Raw genomic sequence first — 18,803 nt, forward strand, 5'->3', positions numbered from 1 at the left:
CTATTTAACTGGTTATACGTTAATCCAACACAGGCTCATTGTGAAAATGTACCCCATATACTTTTCTGGAGAACGTGAATTATGTAGCCAGAGCTACGTATGGCTGCATTTCATCTTTAAAAGAAACGCTACAGTGCGGTATGATGCCACCAATGGCTTCCGTTTCTTTTTGCGATACCAGCTGAACACTTTTCTTCATGTGGACAGCTTTTCTGCTGTTACCAGTTTGCACAGTGGATCGCTACATACGTCGGCGTACTTGAGACACAGAGAGGAGTTGACCGCGATAACAAGGTTTGAGTCTGGCAAGGAACAGTTCAATAAAGCAGCTAAAACTAAAAGATATGGTGAAATATAAAATAAACAAGTAAATAACAGGTTGAGACTGTGATAAGATCTGAAAATATGTAAAAAAATGGGAGGGCCGCGAGTCTTTTTTCTGAATTGCTTTTGAAGACACTGTCGGTTGGGTTTAGGGAAAGCAGTGAGTGGGTCAATTGGTGCTTTTGAAAACACTATCATTTGGGTTTAGGGAATGGGGTGGGTGGGGGAAATTGGTAGGTCAGTGAGTTAACAGCGGGCTCTAGTAAATTTACTTGAGTACAGTAGGTGCGAATGGCAATCGCGAGAAATTTGTGATCTGAAAAAGTGTACACAGCGGCCTCTGGTGGATTCGCAAAAAGAAAACTGCAAAAAAAAAGTAGGTCTTGGGACGCTGTCCAGAAATGTATGCAGGGGTACACTTTAAACTGTAAAATGGGTACACGGCAGTGATTTAAACTGTAAAATAGACTGTAAAAATGCTACAGTAAAAATCCGTAACCTAGTTAACAGTATATTTTCCTTAATATATATGGCGAATAACCGTTAATTGACTTTCCCAGAATTACCTGCATGACAACACTTTTTAGGCTTGTTGACATTATGGATCTTTTTAGTTGTTTCCCCATCAGTTTTGTACATTAAAGATTTATGTTACATCTAATGTTGATAAACAATGTTTATTTCATGACTTTATATGCGTGTTATACTGGTGTTTAGTAGCTGTGTGAATGACACTGAGCACCTTCAATACACTCATACACTTTTCTGCTTGTTTGTGATGAGCTTTGGTTTATTATGTAACTTTCTCATCACCTCCTGCATATGGCTGTGTTAACATGTCTAACTGTTACAAAAGCTGTGTAGATGTTGGTAATTAAAAAAACAGGGATATTACCTCTATAAATTAATGAAATACAGTAGTTTACTGTACTGGCAACCACAGCTGTCGTTTTTTTTGCCGTAAATTTTACAGATTTATTTTTTACAGTGTACGTATCAATAATGAGATTGTGTTAATAACATTCCAATATCGGTGCTGTAGAAGGAGCCCTAATAAAATTGTAAATAGTCACACATTAACCGTTCACTGCAAGTTTATCGTGGCTGAAATAAACTAGCTGTGCATATACCCCATTTTAATGACTTTAAAAACGACTCTCTCAATAATTCCGATGTATTGGAACCCTCAGATTCCAAAATATTTTCAAATATATCTGCCAAATATTGTCCTAACAAACCATACATCTGTGGAAAGCTTATTTATTCATCAGATGATGTATAAAAGCAATTGCCCTTGTCATCCAGGGTCACAAATAACAATATCTGATTAAATAAATTCAGCCCCGGTGAGCATAATTACTCAAAAGCTTTATATAATTAATAATAATCAAAAAAATGTAAATGCTAGTATACTGCATGATTGCCCGAGCTCGTATAGCACATCATTTGCACTTTTTTTTAAATGCAAACTCTCCAACTGAACTAATACGACACCCCGGCACATAATAAAAGTTTCAAAAAGTCAACGTATTTGTTTTTATTGAGGCTCGTGTATTTAACCTTCATTTGTACAGCACTGCGGGATACACTCATTTAAAAATGTATAAGACTTAAGTCAGGTTGCGAACCTCTGGTTGGGCGAAACTCCCCCAAATGCATCTGATTTTGCAATCCGCAATGATTTGTACAATTCATTAACAGCTGGAAAGCCATTCTGCTTCCCCTTGGAAATACTGTAAAAACTCAAAGCATCCCATTGGAAGCAACTCCTCCACATAACTTGATCATCTTGCAGGGAGCATCAACTCATCTGCACGTTTGCAAACAGTGTCTTTTATTGTCTCTTTTTTCTTTTTTTGTCCTTTTTTGTTTGTTTCATGTTCCTTTTATGGTAAAATCATGTAAAAAAGTTGATAATCCAAAAGAAGGCCCGATCCTGATAAATCCACTTGATATGTAAATGACAGGAATCATCTAAGAAAGCGCGCTGAGGTTTTGGGACGTGAGAAAATGGAGCAGTTCCTCTGTGAAAGACACATGCTCATCAGATGTGAAAGACAGTATATAAGAGCTGATGGTAGTGACAGCGGGGGCTTTTCTTCGCCCCGAGGGTCCATATAAAAGAAATGGAGAAAGCAAAGGAAAACTCTAAATTGGACTAATGGTCATAGGTTCATACGTAGATGCTCTGGCCTTTTGGAGATGACAGGGTAGGCCTGCTGCTTGAACTGGCCCATGTTGGAGCCAGTGGGTTGCCTGATGGGAAGAGGAGCAGTGGCTTCGGCACTGGCCTGGACATCCATGTGATCCACGCTGGACACTTCCATGGCCAGCTCTGTGGGGGACTGGAGGGTGGAGGATCCAGGTAAGGTGGGACCTCGTGGCCAACAATCTCCTGAGAACTTAATTGGACTGAAAAAGTAGGAGACGCTGAGGTCAGATTGGATTCATTCTATTTATTTTTGCTCAAATGTAGATGTTTAAAAAAGATAAGGCAATTACCTGAGAGGCGTTCGGGGGCTTCCCAAGAACCGGCGAGGTGAACGGATTTTTGGCTCAAATGAGAACTTCTCCTTTATATTTTCCAATACGGATGGAGCTACATAAGTAAAACCCTGCAAAAATGTAAGAGGCAGATAAGAAAAGTGCCAACAATTCTCAAATGTCACAAATAGGACTATGGAAGCTTATTTTATAATAGAATTTTAAAAAAATAATCACATTTTTCTTCAATTTAATTATTCGGAAGTTCTACATTTTGGGTTTAAATCATGCATGCTTCTGCAGGTTTCATCAAGTCAAATTCAATACACTTTTAAGACAATTTTGAATAAAATTTTAGACTTACACAGGGCTAAACACTAAAGATGTTTTCAAATGGCCTGGTTTGGGACTTGCCTCATCAAAATAAATATATTAATTAAATAATTACTCTAGTTGTATACAGGCACTTTTTTCAACAATGTTTCTTTAAAAAATGACAGGTTTTAAAAACTGTAAAACTAATTGTATACACAACAGTCTGTCCAGATCAGAGTCCCCACCAGGTATAGACCTCTTTTTGATTGATTGTTGGTTGTTACATGAACATATGAAAATGATTACCTGTTTAAATTGATTTAGGAATTTGTAAAAAATGTTGCTTTTGAAATTTAAGACATTAAGACCCCGCAGACACCCTGTTATAAATTTTTACAAATAAATACCTACATGCAAGAAAGTATTTAGCAAAAAAAAAAAACTCCAAAGGTTTCCCAATTTAAAAAATGTTACCTAAATAACTTTCGAAATGTTAAATGTGGCAACTCATTTCTAAAAAGAGAGAGAGAAGTCCAAATTACAAGTCCCTTTTTTATTTGTATTCCACGGCAGAAACAAGCTTCCATAGACGACACGAAATCATGACTTGGCCGCCTTACCAAAAAGACCTGATTTGCACTTTCACTCAGTGTGGAGTCATCAGGACTGTCAACGGGAGTCTGGCTGGTGAACTTTGAATCAAACTGGCTCACATCCTCAGCAGATTGCTGTCAAAACAAGACACCAGGTCATATATTTCACATGTGCTCCATTAACCCATAGGATCCAGCAAAACACCCAAAAACGTGAATATAGTTACCAAGAAAGGCTTGAATGGTGGTTCTACTTTGCGTGCAAGAAGATCGTCCCAATTAACATGTCGGAAAAAGGGATGAGTCTAGGAGACAAATTAAAGCACATTAAACCAAAGACAAAAGCCCAGCACGTCCTTCTAAATTATGAAGTGTGGTTAAATGTTGAGTTGTACCAAAAAGTCAATAGATTAAGTTAATAATACACGTAATCTTGTTTTTCACTTCTACCATCTTATAGCTAATAGTTTATGCCTTTAGAGCAAGTAAAAGAACTAAAGTAAACATTTTCTCTTTCGAAAAAAGGCTCACTATGAATTGTTGTTAGATTATAAAGGGTTACCATTTCACGTTGACTTTACCCATTGATGTTGGACTTTATGTAAACAAACCTGTACTTCTGTTGCATCTCCAGGTCCAGCCCCAAGCCGAGATGAGGCACTTCTTTTCAGTAGCTGAAACAAATTAGTGTTACAAAATAAAATACCAAATAAAACAACACCACAATACATTTTACTGGGGGAGGAAATGAGATCAATGTTGGCCTACCCTTTTGAGAAGGTCCCTGGCTTCTTGTGTGAGGTAGGGTGGGAGGTTCAGTTTGCATTTAAGAATTTTGTCAATGGTTTTTTTCCGGTTCTCTCCTGTAAAAGGGGGCTAGAAAGGCAAAAAACAACAACATCTAAATAAAAAAGTCATTTATTTATTGCAGTGAGGTTCAAAAACCTAAACCAATTCTAATATTGATCAAATGAATGGTTTTCAATCCCAATAGGAGTTCCTTGAGTTTACACTGTACAAGGAATGAATGTAAAAAAAAGAAAAGAAAAAAAAGAAAATGCTGCCATTAGAGTTGATTATAGTGGTCAACCGATATATCAAATATTGGCCGATAAACTTTTCTGTTTGGCCCATGCGTTTGAGTTGGGACTTTTAATAGAGTGTAGCTGAGCTAACATTCTTCCTTTTGCTATCCGTTGTCATTCAGTTCTGTCTAATACGGATACAAGTCTGTCTAATAATCAGATAGAACTGTTTAAACAAAGTAATTAGCATTTAGCAAATACACATTTATAACATTAAACAAATCTTTAAATGACTTTTGAACATATCATTTCACAAACATCCTGCTGTAAGCACTCATAAAGTCCTGCATGATTGTGTGTTCTCTTCTGGTCGGTTCATCTAAATTGAATGCTGACAGGAGGAGAGTTCAGCTTTAGCCTTGTGATCTTAAATTATTCAGCATTTTATGCATTTGTCCAGTCATATTCATGTCATTTTCACTGTGTGCTGTATGTAAAATGAGTATTACCTTGGCTTTACTGGAAAAAATGTAACTCCCAATGCATTCTCATTTGTTATCAATGAGAAAAATACGTAAAACAGCAAAACGCGATCAACAACATTATTCATTACATAAAATGTCTCTCACCAAAGGAAAAATAAACTTTCCTGACCTGTCACAAAATGTGTGCCATTTTAAATTGAATTCAAATGTAATTTTTTTAATTATAAAAATTTAATTATGTCAGCCATCAGTCACCCTGCTTTCCAATACATCAGCATCGGCCTTCAAAAAATCCAGATCTGTCAACCACTAGGTAATATTCTATCTGTCCAGTGTCTGTAAAGACTTTAAGCTCACTTTAACATATTCTACTAACCCGTAACAGCCCACTAGTACTGTACTAAGAGTCAATCATTGATTAATTTTCTTTTCGGCTTAGTCACTTTATTAATCAGGGGTCGCCACAGCGGAATGAACCGCCAACTTATCCAGCATATGTTTTACGCAGCGGATGCCCTTTCAGCTGCAACACATCACTGGGAAAACAGTTAGTTTACAAATAGCTGTTAAAAAAAGTTAATTATAGTCAACCAAATAGCACACAGTCTTTAGAAAGGAGGATAAGAAAATGACCAATAATTTACATACAGTATGGGCAAATAAGCACAAAAAAAAAAAGCATAAGTCAAATTTCCTGAATATCCTAAAAGCAAAAACTAACTTTGACAGCTAGTAAACATTTTATTTTAATAAAAAACTAAAAAGTGAATGGACTCCCCAACACCCTTTGCAACCTTCTGAATAATTAGAAGAAAAAGAACCACAGAAAGCTCATTTTAAGAAAAAAGAAGAAAATTATCTTGGCTATATATAAAAAAAAAAACTAATTTCAATTTGCTTCCAAAATTAAAATGGTCATCATTTACTCTCCCTCCACTTGTTCCAAACCTGTCTGAAGTGTGTTACGCAACAAAAATACTTACATAGTTTTTTTTTTTAATTTGATTTCCATATTTTTTTATATATTCCTACTAGGGATGCACAATATATCGTTTTAGCATCGATTTCGCAATGTGCATATTCTTAGGTCACATAACATTATCTGCAATGTGGAGTCAGGTTTATAGTTTACCAGTAGCTAGAGAAAAAAAAATGTGATTTAAGGTTACACACTGCAGTGACCCCACAATGTCATCATAAATGTAAATCACAGAAAAATAAAACATTGCACAGTCAGTTTTTCAGCCCTAATCTCTAAAATGGAATCAATAGCTGCTGGTTTCCAACATTCTTCAAAATACCTTCTTTTGTGTTTAACAGAAAAAAGAAATCTATAAAAGTTCAGAATCACTTGAGTTTGAATGAATAAAGTTATATTTGAGTGAATTATCCCTTTAAATGTACTTTTTTTTGTAAATAACAAATAACTCAAGCTACTGCACTGTATGAAAAGAAAATTTATACAAGATCTAACCTTCTTACAATACGTATTCAAATGAAATCCCTCTTTTTGCAGTTTATGTGAGGACACCAACATGCACTTTGAAAACTGTTTTTACACATGCCATTTCTGTGTAAAGAAATGACTAAAACGCATAAAAATGTTAACATTTTTGTGTGGATGCCTCCTAAAACACATTCAAAAGAAGTGAATACTCACTGCTCCGGTTAACATGTCATACATTAAAGCCCCCAGACTCCACCAGTCGACAGCGCGATTGTGTCCACTCCTCATGAGGATCTCTGGAGCCCTGAAATAAAGGAACTTCTCACTCTACTGTAGAATTCATCTAAATGCACGTCACACGGCCACGTCAGGCAACAAAGAGAGACATTTGCAAAACAGGAAATTAACCATTTAGACATTACAAGGCTGTAAAAGCTTCTTGAAAAGCCTCTCACATGTACTCAATGGTGCCGCAGAAAGTGTGGGTCACTGTGCCATCATGAATGGACTCCTTACACAGCCCGAAATCAGTCAGTTTTACATGTCCTGCCAGAAAACCAAAAACAGAGCATTAACATTACACATTTTTTCAGTTCACAAGAGAAACTCCCATCTAAATGATCAAATTTAATAATGATGTATATTTTTTTAAGGAAGAGTGGCTATGTGCATGGCAAAACTGATTTCATCATGCAAATAAATCCAAAAATGTAGAAAACAAACTGTCTTAAAAAAATAATCAGCATATAAAATGAGCACATAGTGCTGAAAACAATAATAGAAAAGTGTATGCAAGTTAAAATAAGTTATAAAAATTATTCAAAACTAGGTATGCACAATATAAACATTTTTAAGATCCCGATAACAGATAATTAAGTCCTTCTCATGGCAGATTCCGATATCAATATACCAATAATCAATAAATTCATACATTGATATTATGTTTATATAATCTGCAGTTTGTGCACCCAAGAGAGTACAAAAATCTAAGCTAATATTTTAGAAGCTCTAGCTAAACTACAGTAAATATCAGAACTCACTATTCTAGACATTTTAAAGATATTTTTACTGTATTATTGTTGTATAAAAAGCCTAACCAGGGAATAGGACGGCACATTAATCTTTGGTAGAAGCCTAAATATGGGGAATTAGCTAATGGAAATTGTAGTAATGTCATACTGCAATAGTTCCTGTGAAATAAACCTATTACTACTAATAAAAAGTGTTTATATTTAATATAATTATATTCAATTATTTCATGCAATACAAAAAAGACATTTATTTAATCTCTAGTGCGTAAGATTGAGGAAGATATATAAACCAAGTCACAATTTCACAAGAAATAAAATACATTAACATTTATCAACCTTGTGAAACATGAAAAATAAAGTGCATTCTCAAATTTGCACAGTTGAGCTTTTACTGCATCAATAATGTTATTTATTCCAAATACAGTCAGTTAAATAGACCCTTTAAGCATTCATTGAGTTGTTGAGCGTAAAACTGTTTAAATGCAAGTGCCACCAGGATAACAGAAAATACTGTGGTAAAGCAAATGTATATATTTTAAAGACATGGCAAAAACAATCAAATTTAATGCAGTGCATACTGTCAGATGTGAGGCACACTTTATATTTCGACTCAGTCAGACAATGAATATTACTGATTTTAAACAAACCAGATCTTTAACACATGGAGTTTTTTATTATTATTATTTATTTATTTGTTTGGAGTTTGGAGAACACAGAGTTTATAATAGCATGATTGTTTAGAATTGCCCAAGTGGGCTTATTCAAAATTAAAGGCCCCATGCATACGATCTAATAGGTATTCCCGTGCAAAATATTCACAGTCAATAAAAAAACTTTAGACTTTTAAAACAGCTTCAACGCAATGGTAACATTCCAAGTGAGATATAAGATTGGTGTTAAAACGGATTCCTGTTTTCCTCCTCTTTAAATCAGTGATGCTGAGCAATGCAAATAGGCACTGTCCTCCCCATGTATGCAGGTTTCCCCAAGTCAAATTAAAGACTTTAAGACCATCAAGAATGATATTTCAGACTTGTATAGGGCTAAATGCTATGTATGTTTAAAAATGGTCCAGCAGATTTTTTTTTTTACTTTCCCCATCGAAAAGACTAATTCTAGTTATTTCTTAGCCGCATACTTTAAATATTGTCAAAAAAGCAGATCCTAGTTGTATACATAATTTTTTTTAAACATAACTTAAACTCTTTAATAAACTAAATGTATGCACAACAGGCTGTTATAATATTAGTTATATACAGCTAAAATTTTTATTGAGTTTAGGTTGATAAAGTTTTATTTTAGTTTTTCTATGTTACAGCCTTATTCCAAAATGGATTAAATTCATTTATCTCCTCAAAATTCTACACCCAACACCCCATAACGACTATGTGAAAAAAAGATTTTTTGAAATTGTTGCAAATTTATTAAAAATAAAAAAACCTGAAATCACATGTACAGAAGTATTCACAGCCTTCACTCAATACTTTGTTGATGCGCCTTTGGCAGCAATTACAGCCTCAAGTCTTTTTGAATTTGATGCCACAAGCTTGGTACACCTGTCTTTGGGAATTTTTTGCCCATTCCTCATTGCACTACCTCTCAAGCTCTATCAGGATGGATGGGAAGTGACGGTGTACAGCCATTTTCAGATATCTCCAGAGATGTTCAACAGGATTTTGGTCTGTGCTCTGGCTGGGCCACTCAAGGGCATTCACAGAGTTGTTGTGAAGTCACTCCATTGATGTTTTGGTGGTGTGCTTTGGGTCATTGTCCTGCTGGAAGATGAACCGTCACCCCAGTCTGGGGTCAAGAGCACTCTGAAGCAGGTTTTCATTCAGGATGTCTCTGTACATTGCTGCATTCATCTTTCCCTCTATCCTGACTAGTCTTCTAGTTCCTGCTGCTGAAAAACATCCCCACAGCATGATGCTGCCACCAACATGTTTCACTGTAGGGATGCTATTATCCTGGTGATGAGCGGTGCCTGGTTTTCTCCAAAAGTAACGCCTGGCATTCACTCCAAAGAGTTCAATTTTAGTCTCATCAGACCAGAGAATTTTGTTTCTTATGGTCTGAGAGTCCTTCAGATGCCTTTTGGCAAATTCCAGGCGGGAGTGGCTTCCGTCTGGCCAATCTACCATACAGGCCTAACTAGTGGCTTGCTGCACAGATGGTTGTCCTTCTGTAAGGTTCTCCTCTCTCCACAGAAAAAGACTGGAGCTCAAACAGAGTGACCATCGGGTTATTGATCACCTCCCTGACTAAGGCCCTTCTCACCCGATCACTCAGCTTAGATGGCCGGCCAGCTCTAGGAAGAGTCCTGGTGGTTCCAAACAACTTTCACTTACAGATGACGGAGGTCATTGTGCTCACTAAAACTTTCAGAGCAGCCTTGTGCTTTAAGAAAATCCTTTCTCAGAGGTCTACAGACAATTCCTTTGTCTTCATGCTTGGTTTGTGCTTTGACATGCACTATCAACCCTGGAACCTCATATAGACAGGTGTATGCCTTTTCAAATCATGTCCAATCAATTGAATTTACCACAGGTGAACTCCAATTAAACTGCTGAAACATCTCAAGAATGATCAGTGGAAACAGAATGTACCTGAGCTCGATTTAGAGCTTCACAGCAAAGGCTGTGAATACTTCTGTACATGTGATTTTTCAGGTTTTTTATTTGTAATAAATATGCACCAATTTCAAAAAATTTCAAAACATTTTTTTTCCACATTGTCATTATGGGGTATTGTGTGTAGAATTTTGAAGAAATTATTTAATCCATTTTGGAATTAGGCTGTAACAAAAAAACGTAGAAAAAGTGAAGCGCTATGAATAGTTTTTGGATGCACTGTATTGTTGGTAATTGGATGCGTTTCAGATCAACTGGGTGGCTTTACAAAAACAAAAAAATTAGGACCCATTTAAAATAAGCTCTACAAGACAATATTTCAGTGAATTTAAGAGAAATAAAAAAAGTCTAACAATTAAAAGTCACAAACAGCAATGAATACACAAGGTAAAATACATAAATAATAATAATAGTAATGATAATATATAAGATAAAAATCTAATACAGTTTTTTCAGTGAATTTAAGACTTTAAGGCATAAAATTTTGAAATTTAGGACTTTAAGACCTCGCGGACAGCCTGTCACCTGAACCGAGAAGAAATACTTTCACTTCATAGGTGATGACGTAATGATGCCACACAGTTTTAAAGCAGCAGTCACTCACATTGGGAAAATAAATGAATCTAGAATACTTTTTTATTGATTGATTTATTGATTATTTTATAATCTGATTAAATGTACTTATTGTCATTTTATCCATACCATCCAATAATTTATCTCTCTGCTATATGTTGTGCATCTCTGATTAAAATTCTAACATTATTCTAACATTATTCTGAATGCTAAAAGGAAGCAGGCAAACCTTGGTTGTTGAGCATGATGTTCTCAGGTTTGAGATCTCTGTAGATGATGCCTTTCTGATGCAGGTGTCCCAGAGCCATAGAGATTTCAGCCAGGTAAAAGCTGCATGTAAAAAGCCCTGAGCATCATTCTGATTGTAATGCAGAGTGTGTGCATGCGTTCTGCATGCATTAGGAATTGTTTAAAAAAAAATTTGACACTTCAATGTTTACATTGCTATTTATCTAATTGTTAAATGTGATGTCATGCAAAGCAGCTTCCGGGTTCAAGCGCCATATAAAACTGTATAGGGAGACTCAACAAATGGTAATAAACATTTACAAAGCAACGTAATACTTTCGAAAATCAATGTATATATTTATGCCTGCAACCCTGGGCATAATTATGATACCTATCAGATGGCAAGAAGTTGATAAATTTTTTTTCTATAAATTGCTCAAATAATGGCGTCTGAGATGCAACATGTCGAAAGACTGTTATGTGCACCATGATTTTATTTTAAAAAATTCACTTTAATGTGTGATATGACTAAAAAGTGGTCATAAACAAGCATTTTATCAATTCAAATGTGTAGCATCTTGGACCCAGAAACAGTATTCCATATGTCACAAGTGGATAACTATATGAGCTTAGCAGTTCTGTGACTTTTAAAGCATTAAATTGCTGATAAATCGTGCTCGCTCACCAGGCTGTGTCTTCCATGAAAATTCCCTCCCGCTCCAGCTGCATGAAAAGCTCCCCACCTGCAAGAGAAGAAAGGGTTTTACTATTAACACCACAGTTTTACAAGCACAAACAGACGAACTGATAGGAAAGCTTTACTGCATCAGATTTCAAGACAAGCTCACACAACACATCAAACATTTCAGTAGACAAGAGAATAAAATAAAATTAACGTTTTTAAAGAGGCCAAATAAAGGACGATTATCATTTTCCTATTATCAATTCTTTTTTCTAAGTTTATACTGTATTTAAGAGCTGACATTTTTCATTAGAATTGCGATTTTCTTTTTAAAAATGACCAGTTCATGGCTTACAAATATCTAAATTACGTTTCCCTCACAATTAGGACTTTTTTCTCAAAACTTTTACTCTCACAATTAACTTTAATTTTAGTTTACTTCAGGCTTTATTTTTTGTATTTCTGACTTTTGATTTTCAATCTAAAAAAATGTATGGGCTAAAAAAACTAAGTTTCTCTCACAAATTGGATTTTTAGTTCCTAGGCATATTGAGTTTTTATGTCAGTCTTAGTACATGAAGTAAATACAGAAGAGTCAAGTTTTCAATATAAAAATAATCAAAAGTGAGATTTTTGAGTGATATGCTAATGGTCTAATCCAACTCATTGATTTATGCTAAGCTAAAATTCCACCCACCAGACAGAGAACATGGTAAAGGGTGTTTAAAAATGGTAATACTCTAATTGTTAATTCTAATGGAATTGCAAAATGAGTCTATTTACAAAAAATTGGAGTGTTCCTTTAAATATATTTAAGAAATAAAAAAAAGACTGCCACCAAGGGGTTGAATTTATCCCTTAGCAACTCCGCAGCAACAAAAGGAGTGTGGAAAGAATGAGAAGTTGTCTATCTCTACGAAACAAAGGTTGCTCTTGATTCACGGACCACTTAGGTATTCAAGGATGAGGTAAAGCTTGCCGCCCGTCTGAAAGGCATAGATTAGATCAACGATGAAAGGATGCTTGACTTCCTCTAAGATGTTCCGCTCCGCTTTAGTATGCGCTGTGTCCTTGGCATTGCGTACAATCATAGCCTACAAACAGAAGATTAAGGTGACTTTGAGGCACTTACGACATGACATATCCAAATTAATTAGCATAGGCAATTCAAGGAATGCTGAACCTTTTTCAAGACTTTCATTGCAAATATTTTTCCTGTTGCAGCACCAGATACTTTCCGAACCTGGAAAACCTACAAAAATAAATAAATACATTTACTTTAAAATCAAATAAATCAGCATGCCACAGAAGCCATTTTAAAATAGTTTAGATTGGTTAAAAATTATTTATATAATTGTAGGTATCCTATTTAATTAAAGAAAATGTAAAAATGTAAATATTTAAGCAGAACTTCACTTGTGCTTTCTGCAAGTCACTTTTGTCCATTTGTAATCAGAGCTCAAGCTAATGATAAAAACCCTGATACTACATACACTTGATATTTGTAAGTGCTATAATGCAAAAAAAAAATCATTTTCAAATGCAGTTTCTACTTAATCAACAATAAGCTAAAAAAAATACTTAAAATCTGAAAGTAAACTTAAAAAATATTTTCCTAAGTGAAGTTCAGCAACTGTTTATGAGAATTCTGGGACATAAATGCAATAATTTCAATACAAAAATAAATTAATTGAATTAAGAGTTAAGTAAAATGCTGAGAAATTTATTCTAAATTTACTCTTTAAATAGCCAAACGTTATTGATTACAGAAAAACAAATGCCAAAATTCAAAATGCATTGGTTTTACTATAATAAAAATACTAAAATTTTTACCCTTTCTAACCCATCCACAATCTGATATTATATTTAAAGGTGCGGTGTGTAAGTTTGACACCCAGTGGTTGAACTAGGTATTGCATTCCTGGATCAAACAAAAGTAAGCACGTTTTTATAATAATATATAAAATATATATTTTAAAATTGAACTTTAGAACTGAAATAATGCAAGCCAACACATATCAGTGACTCAGCATGTATATTTAATAATGTTAAAGAGGTTTAATATGTATTAATTAGATTATAAACCTTACCATTTGGTGAGTGAGTGCATATTCTGTGCTTCTGAATGGCTCTATTTAAATTTCTGCCATCTTTCATCTCGTACAAACAGCCGAATTGCTTATCACTGCAAACTCTCCTCATGTAGCGTGTTGTTACGACACAGGGTTACAGTGTAACCTCCTCACCCAATATTTACATTCGTAGTATTTATAATATTTGCTAATTAATAACCTCATGTGGAACTCTGAATCTGCATCTCATTTCGAAGTCTCGGTCCAGCATTGGTTTTCAGATAAACAGTAACGTTACAGTTGTGGCAATTTAAGCATTGTTTTTCAGATAAACAAGAAATGTTCACTTAGCATGTTTCTTAAATATCTGCAAACATATTATTGCATTTTTATGCTTTAGAAAAGTCAAAATCGTACATACAGCACCTTAAAATAAATAAACTTCTGAATTGAAAGAGGAAAAACAAAGATTCAACAATGTAAACACAAACTGCCTTGACAAGTCCTCCAAAAATATAATAATAATAATAACAATACCTTTCCATAACCTCCTTTCCCTAAAACACGGAGAAGCTCAAAGCACTCCGGACGGATGTTCTCTGTGCCTTGGTTTACATTGTCCTCCGATATCTCAATCTTCTCACAGTCATCCATGTTACTATAACAAACCACAAAACAATTGATCATGTGCATCATTCAGAATCAGCATCAAATTCTTGAATCTGTTTTTTTGCACCCAATTTTTTATCATCAGTGTTTTTTTCCTCATTTAACCCTTGTGCATCCTTGTGGACATTTTGTACATTTTACCTTTTAAACCTGCAACATTTCCTCACAGTAATATAGACCATTTCAATGTGGTAATGTCATTGGCTCATGAACATTTCCTGCTTATCAAACTATTTCCTAACTGTAACAAGAGGCAATTCAATCATAACTTAATGTTAAAACAGCTGTCATAACATTATTTATCAATATGTGGCTGTTTCTGGATTCTCAAGAGCTATAGAAATTAAAAATGTAAAATAGGATTTACATTGGGACCTTTGTTTTCGTTTACATCCCTCAAAAAATGGTCTATAGCAAAGAGTCATACACACTTTATTAACAGGTTCTGATTCAAAATTGATGTATAATTTGCAATTTTCGAATTATTTTTATCAGTCAAGTTCAGTAAGTGTTTATGAACAATTCTGGTACATGAATTAATCTTCAATAAAGAAAAATAAAGTAAAAGTGCTGAGAAGTTTTTCTACATGGATCATTGTAAAAAGTCAAACTCACTTGTTAAAACTGTTTACACACGGTTTAATCGCTTACTTCCTAACTTTTAATTACTTTTATAAGTCAAGTTCAGTAATTGTATATGGACCATTTTGGGACATAACCTCAACACTGGGGTATATGCATAGCTAGTGTTTTTCAGCCATCTTACAGTGAAAGCTTAATGTGATTAATTTCAATTTCATAAGGTTCTTTTTACAGCATCGATGTTGTAATGTAATTACATAAAACTCAGTTAAACTGACTGAAGCATTTGTAAGTGTGAAATTTGAAGAGACCGTGTAACTGCTAGCACCATCAAGAGCAGCAAGCGAGCACAGAAACTCCATTGAAAATATTAGGGTAAAATAAACTGTCATATTATAAAGCTGGCTGGCTGAAATTAAAAGTCTGTGTGCATATACCCCATTTCAACACAAAATAAATTGAGCTTTTTTTGTTTTACTTTTGAACACTAAATGCAGAATTAATTATTCATTCATTCACTTTCCTTTGGCTTAGTCTTTTTATTTACCAGGGGTCGCCACAGCGTAATAAACCTCCAACTTATCCAGCATATTTTTGACACAGCGGATGCCCTTTCAGCTGCAACACAACACTGGGAACGTCCATACACACTCATTCAGACAAAATTATTTACACGTATACAATTATAATTATGTGGGTGTATAGGAATGGATACCAGAGGTTGATTTATATGTAAATACAGAGAGATTGTCGTTATGTATTGGTATGCAAGTAGTTTATATACCGTATGTATTTATGTGTAAATAATAACACATCAGAATTAATATTGTTTCTGATTACTGACTTATCCAAGAATGTAATTTTTGTTAAAAAAAAATCTGCTTGTTTGCTTTTCTACTATTAAAAACAACATTTCCAAACAATCTGTAAAACAAATTATTGATGGTTTTCGTCAGAACTGATACTGGAAAACAAAGATATTTGAAAATATTTATAAATACACTTTCTGATTTTTCTATATGGACATTTAGGGTTGCTTAAATCAGAAACATACAAAATATTTATTAAACAACATACTTACAACTCAAAGCCGCTGCACTGGTCCATGAGCTCATTGATCTGAGCCTGCAGAAAAGAGGAGGTAAATGCAGGATCAATAAAAGCTCAATTCTCTGCAACAGCTCTGTTGGGTGGGGAGATGATCAATGCACGAGCAGATAACGTTACGAGGCAACAGTTGGCAGCTCTTCCAGTCTGAACACGAAAGCGTAAGGGCTCAGATTTCGCAATACTATTCCCAGAGATCCCATACGGTGACATGCACCATCTATGGTGCTGCAAACCTAAATGACTGATCCTTGCAAATATTAAAAGACACACTACCCATGTCATGTTATCATTTAAAGCAATACGCACGAGAAAATTAATATACATCTAAAGCAAGCTGCATGGCCGCGTAGTACAAGAAAGGCAACCCATACGTCCAGCCCTTTAAATTGCCACAACTGTAACGTTACTGTACTACTACACTGTACTGCCAAGTAGTCAGCTTGCACACAACCCTATTATCTACATCTTTTATCTTATACTAGTACACAGAAAGCGTGTTTCCGCTACTAAAACTGTTATTTCTCAGTCACACGTGCTGACAGGCATAATATCACCGTTACTCAGTACATAAAACACACTGTAAGGTGGTCTGTTAGCATGTTAGCATAACACACACACAGTAGCAGCCGCCGCTGCCTGGGCCTCAGGCCTGCGCTCTGCCTGCCCGGGGTGGAGAAACACTCCCGCGCGTAGTTTACTATAAAATCAGTGTTTTACCTCCTCCAGCTCATCATCGGACACATTCTCCTCTGGCTGGTCCAGATCGATGTCGAAAACGCCAGCCATCGTTGGTTTCGCGCCTGGGATCACTTCAAAACCGCGTGTGGGTCTCACGCTTCCCGCCTCATGGACATGAACGCACCGTCGCCATGACCGGCATGGACGCGAACTGAACTGACTGACAGACACCCCCGCGCGGAGGAATGCGGGAAAATACTCGCGCTCCGTTTACAAACGGCCTTTATTATCTGTACGGGGTGTGTAACTCAAAGATTGGAGCAGTATATCATAACATAATAAAAACATATACAATATAAATTATTATCAATTACTTTTAATGTTATCTATCTATCTATCTATCTATCTATCTATCTATCTATCTATCTATCTATCTATCTATCTATCTATCTATCTATCTATCTATCTATCTATCTTGATTGTTTGCTTGAAATGTGTAATTTATATATGTAAATTACACTTTTGAAAAAATAAAAAAGTATATTTTTTTAAAAAATAAAAATAAAATTTAAATAAAAATTTAAATTTATGCTTAAAATATTTACGCCGGCTCATCAAAATAAAAATGTTATTTAACTACGAATAAGAATATGTCAAATAAGGCCATAGATTTTGAATCTATTCTTGCCACTGTTAGAGTTAAATGGTTAAAAGAGTGTTTTGCTAAGCCCTCAAAAAAATTGGTGGCCTTGAATTTGAAGCGGTCTAATTTTCATAAGCAAGCACTACCTTTTTGGAAAATGATTGTTACCCATAATTTTTACCCTCATAAATTCACTCTTTGGAATAATAGGGCTGTTATTATCAACAGAAAAGTATTATTTAAAAGTGACTGGAACAATAAAGGCATCATATTTATTAATGATTTGTCAGATGAAAATGGACTAGCTATCTCATAACAAATTTTAAAATAAATATAGAGTTAGAATAACAGATAAAGGTTTAAAATTTGTGAGGCTATACCTAATGCTTCGTTTAGGTTAATTCAAACTAATTATTTTGATCCCCCATGTACTTATGTAACTTCTCTTCCGTCTTTAAAAATAGCATGCCGATAGTAAATGTAACAACAAGCTCATTTACAAAGAATTTAAACGCATTATCATGGGTGATTATAAGTGTTATGTTCTAGCAGTTGTTGAACCCTTAATAGAGGACAAAGCTTTTATCTTTTATCTTAAATATCCTGTAGCACCCAAGGTTAAGGAAACTCATTACACAATTTTATTTAGGATATATCCTGTGAATGAGTTTATTCAAAAAAGATTTAACTTTGATGTTGACAAGTGTAGCTTCTGTTCAAATCTACCAGAAACACTCGATCACTTATTTTTTTCTTGTGAATTTACTTTTAAATTCTGGTTTTGACATCCACTTAGCTTTCATTAAAGATGATTTCAGTCCCCCTATTGTTCTGGAAGATATTTTATTTTACAAATGTGATTTACATTTTTCTTTCTCTGATGTTGTGAACTTTATTTTACTAATGGGTAAAAATCATATTCATTGTTGTAACTGGAAAAAATGCAGGCCGTGTTTTAGATATTTTCTTTCTGAGGTAGGTAAAGTGGCTCAAAGCTTCAAATACTCCAGAAACCAAAATAAAACAACTGAAGCTCTTTTACCTTATTTTCAGAATATTTATTGTTATAATGTTTTTTTTATTCCTTTGATGTAGGTCTTTTGTACTGCTCCTTGCTGCAGTTGTAATCATTTTAATTTATTTTAATGGTAAACATGCCTTGTGATTGTTCCCTGTTTTGTTATGTAAACTTTTTGCAACAATAAGAAAAAGAATATATCAAATTATAATAT

General features: G+C 34.6%; 1 protein-coding gene across 1 annotated transcript; it reads right to left on the reverse strand.

The window, feature by feature from the left end:
- Positions 1-1,846: 1,846 nt before the first annotated feature.
- rps6kb1b (ribosomal protein S6 kinase b, polypeptide 1b) lies at positions 1,847-17,151 on the reverse strand. The gene is made up of 15 exons (XM_056473433.1): positions 16,968-17,151; positions 16,222-16,265; positions 14,427-14,547; positions 13,001-13,069; positions 12,764-12,911; positions 11,821-11,878; positions 11,137-11,237; positions 7,129-7,219; positions 6,887-6,977; positions 4,485-4,592; positions 4,328-4,390; positions 3,944-4,021; positions 3,744-3,851; positions 2,827-2,939; positions 1,847-2,736 (listed from the first exon to the last, which is right to left on the reverse strand). The coding sequence occupies exons 1-15, from the start codon at positions 17,034-17,036 to the stop codon at positions 2,490-2,492; spliced, it is 1,509 nt and encodes a 502-aa protein (XP_056329408.1). The 5' UTR covers positions 17,037-17,151; the 3' UTR covers positions 1,847-2,489.
- Between the last annotated feature and the right edge of the window lie 1,652 nt (positions 17,152-18,803).

This window comes from Danio aesculapii, chromosome 15 (assembly GCF_903798145.1).
Source record: "Danio aesculapii chromosome 15, fDanAes4.1, whole genome shotgun sequence".
NCBI classification, from domain to species: Eukaryota; Metazoa; Chordata; class Actinopteri; order Cypriniformes; family Danionidae; genus Danio; species Danio aesculapii.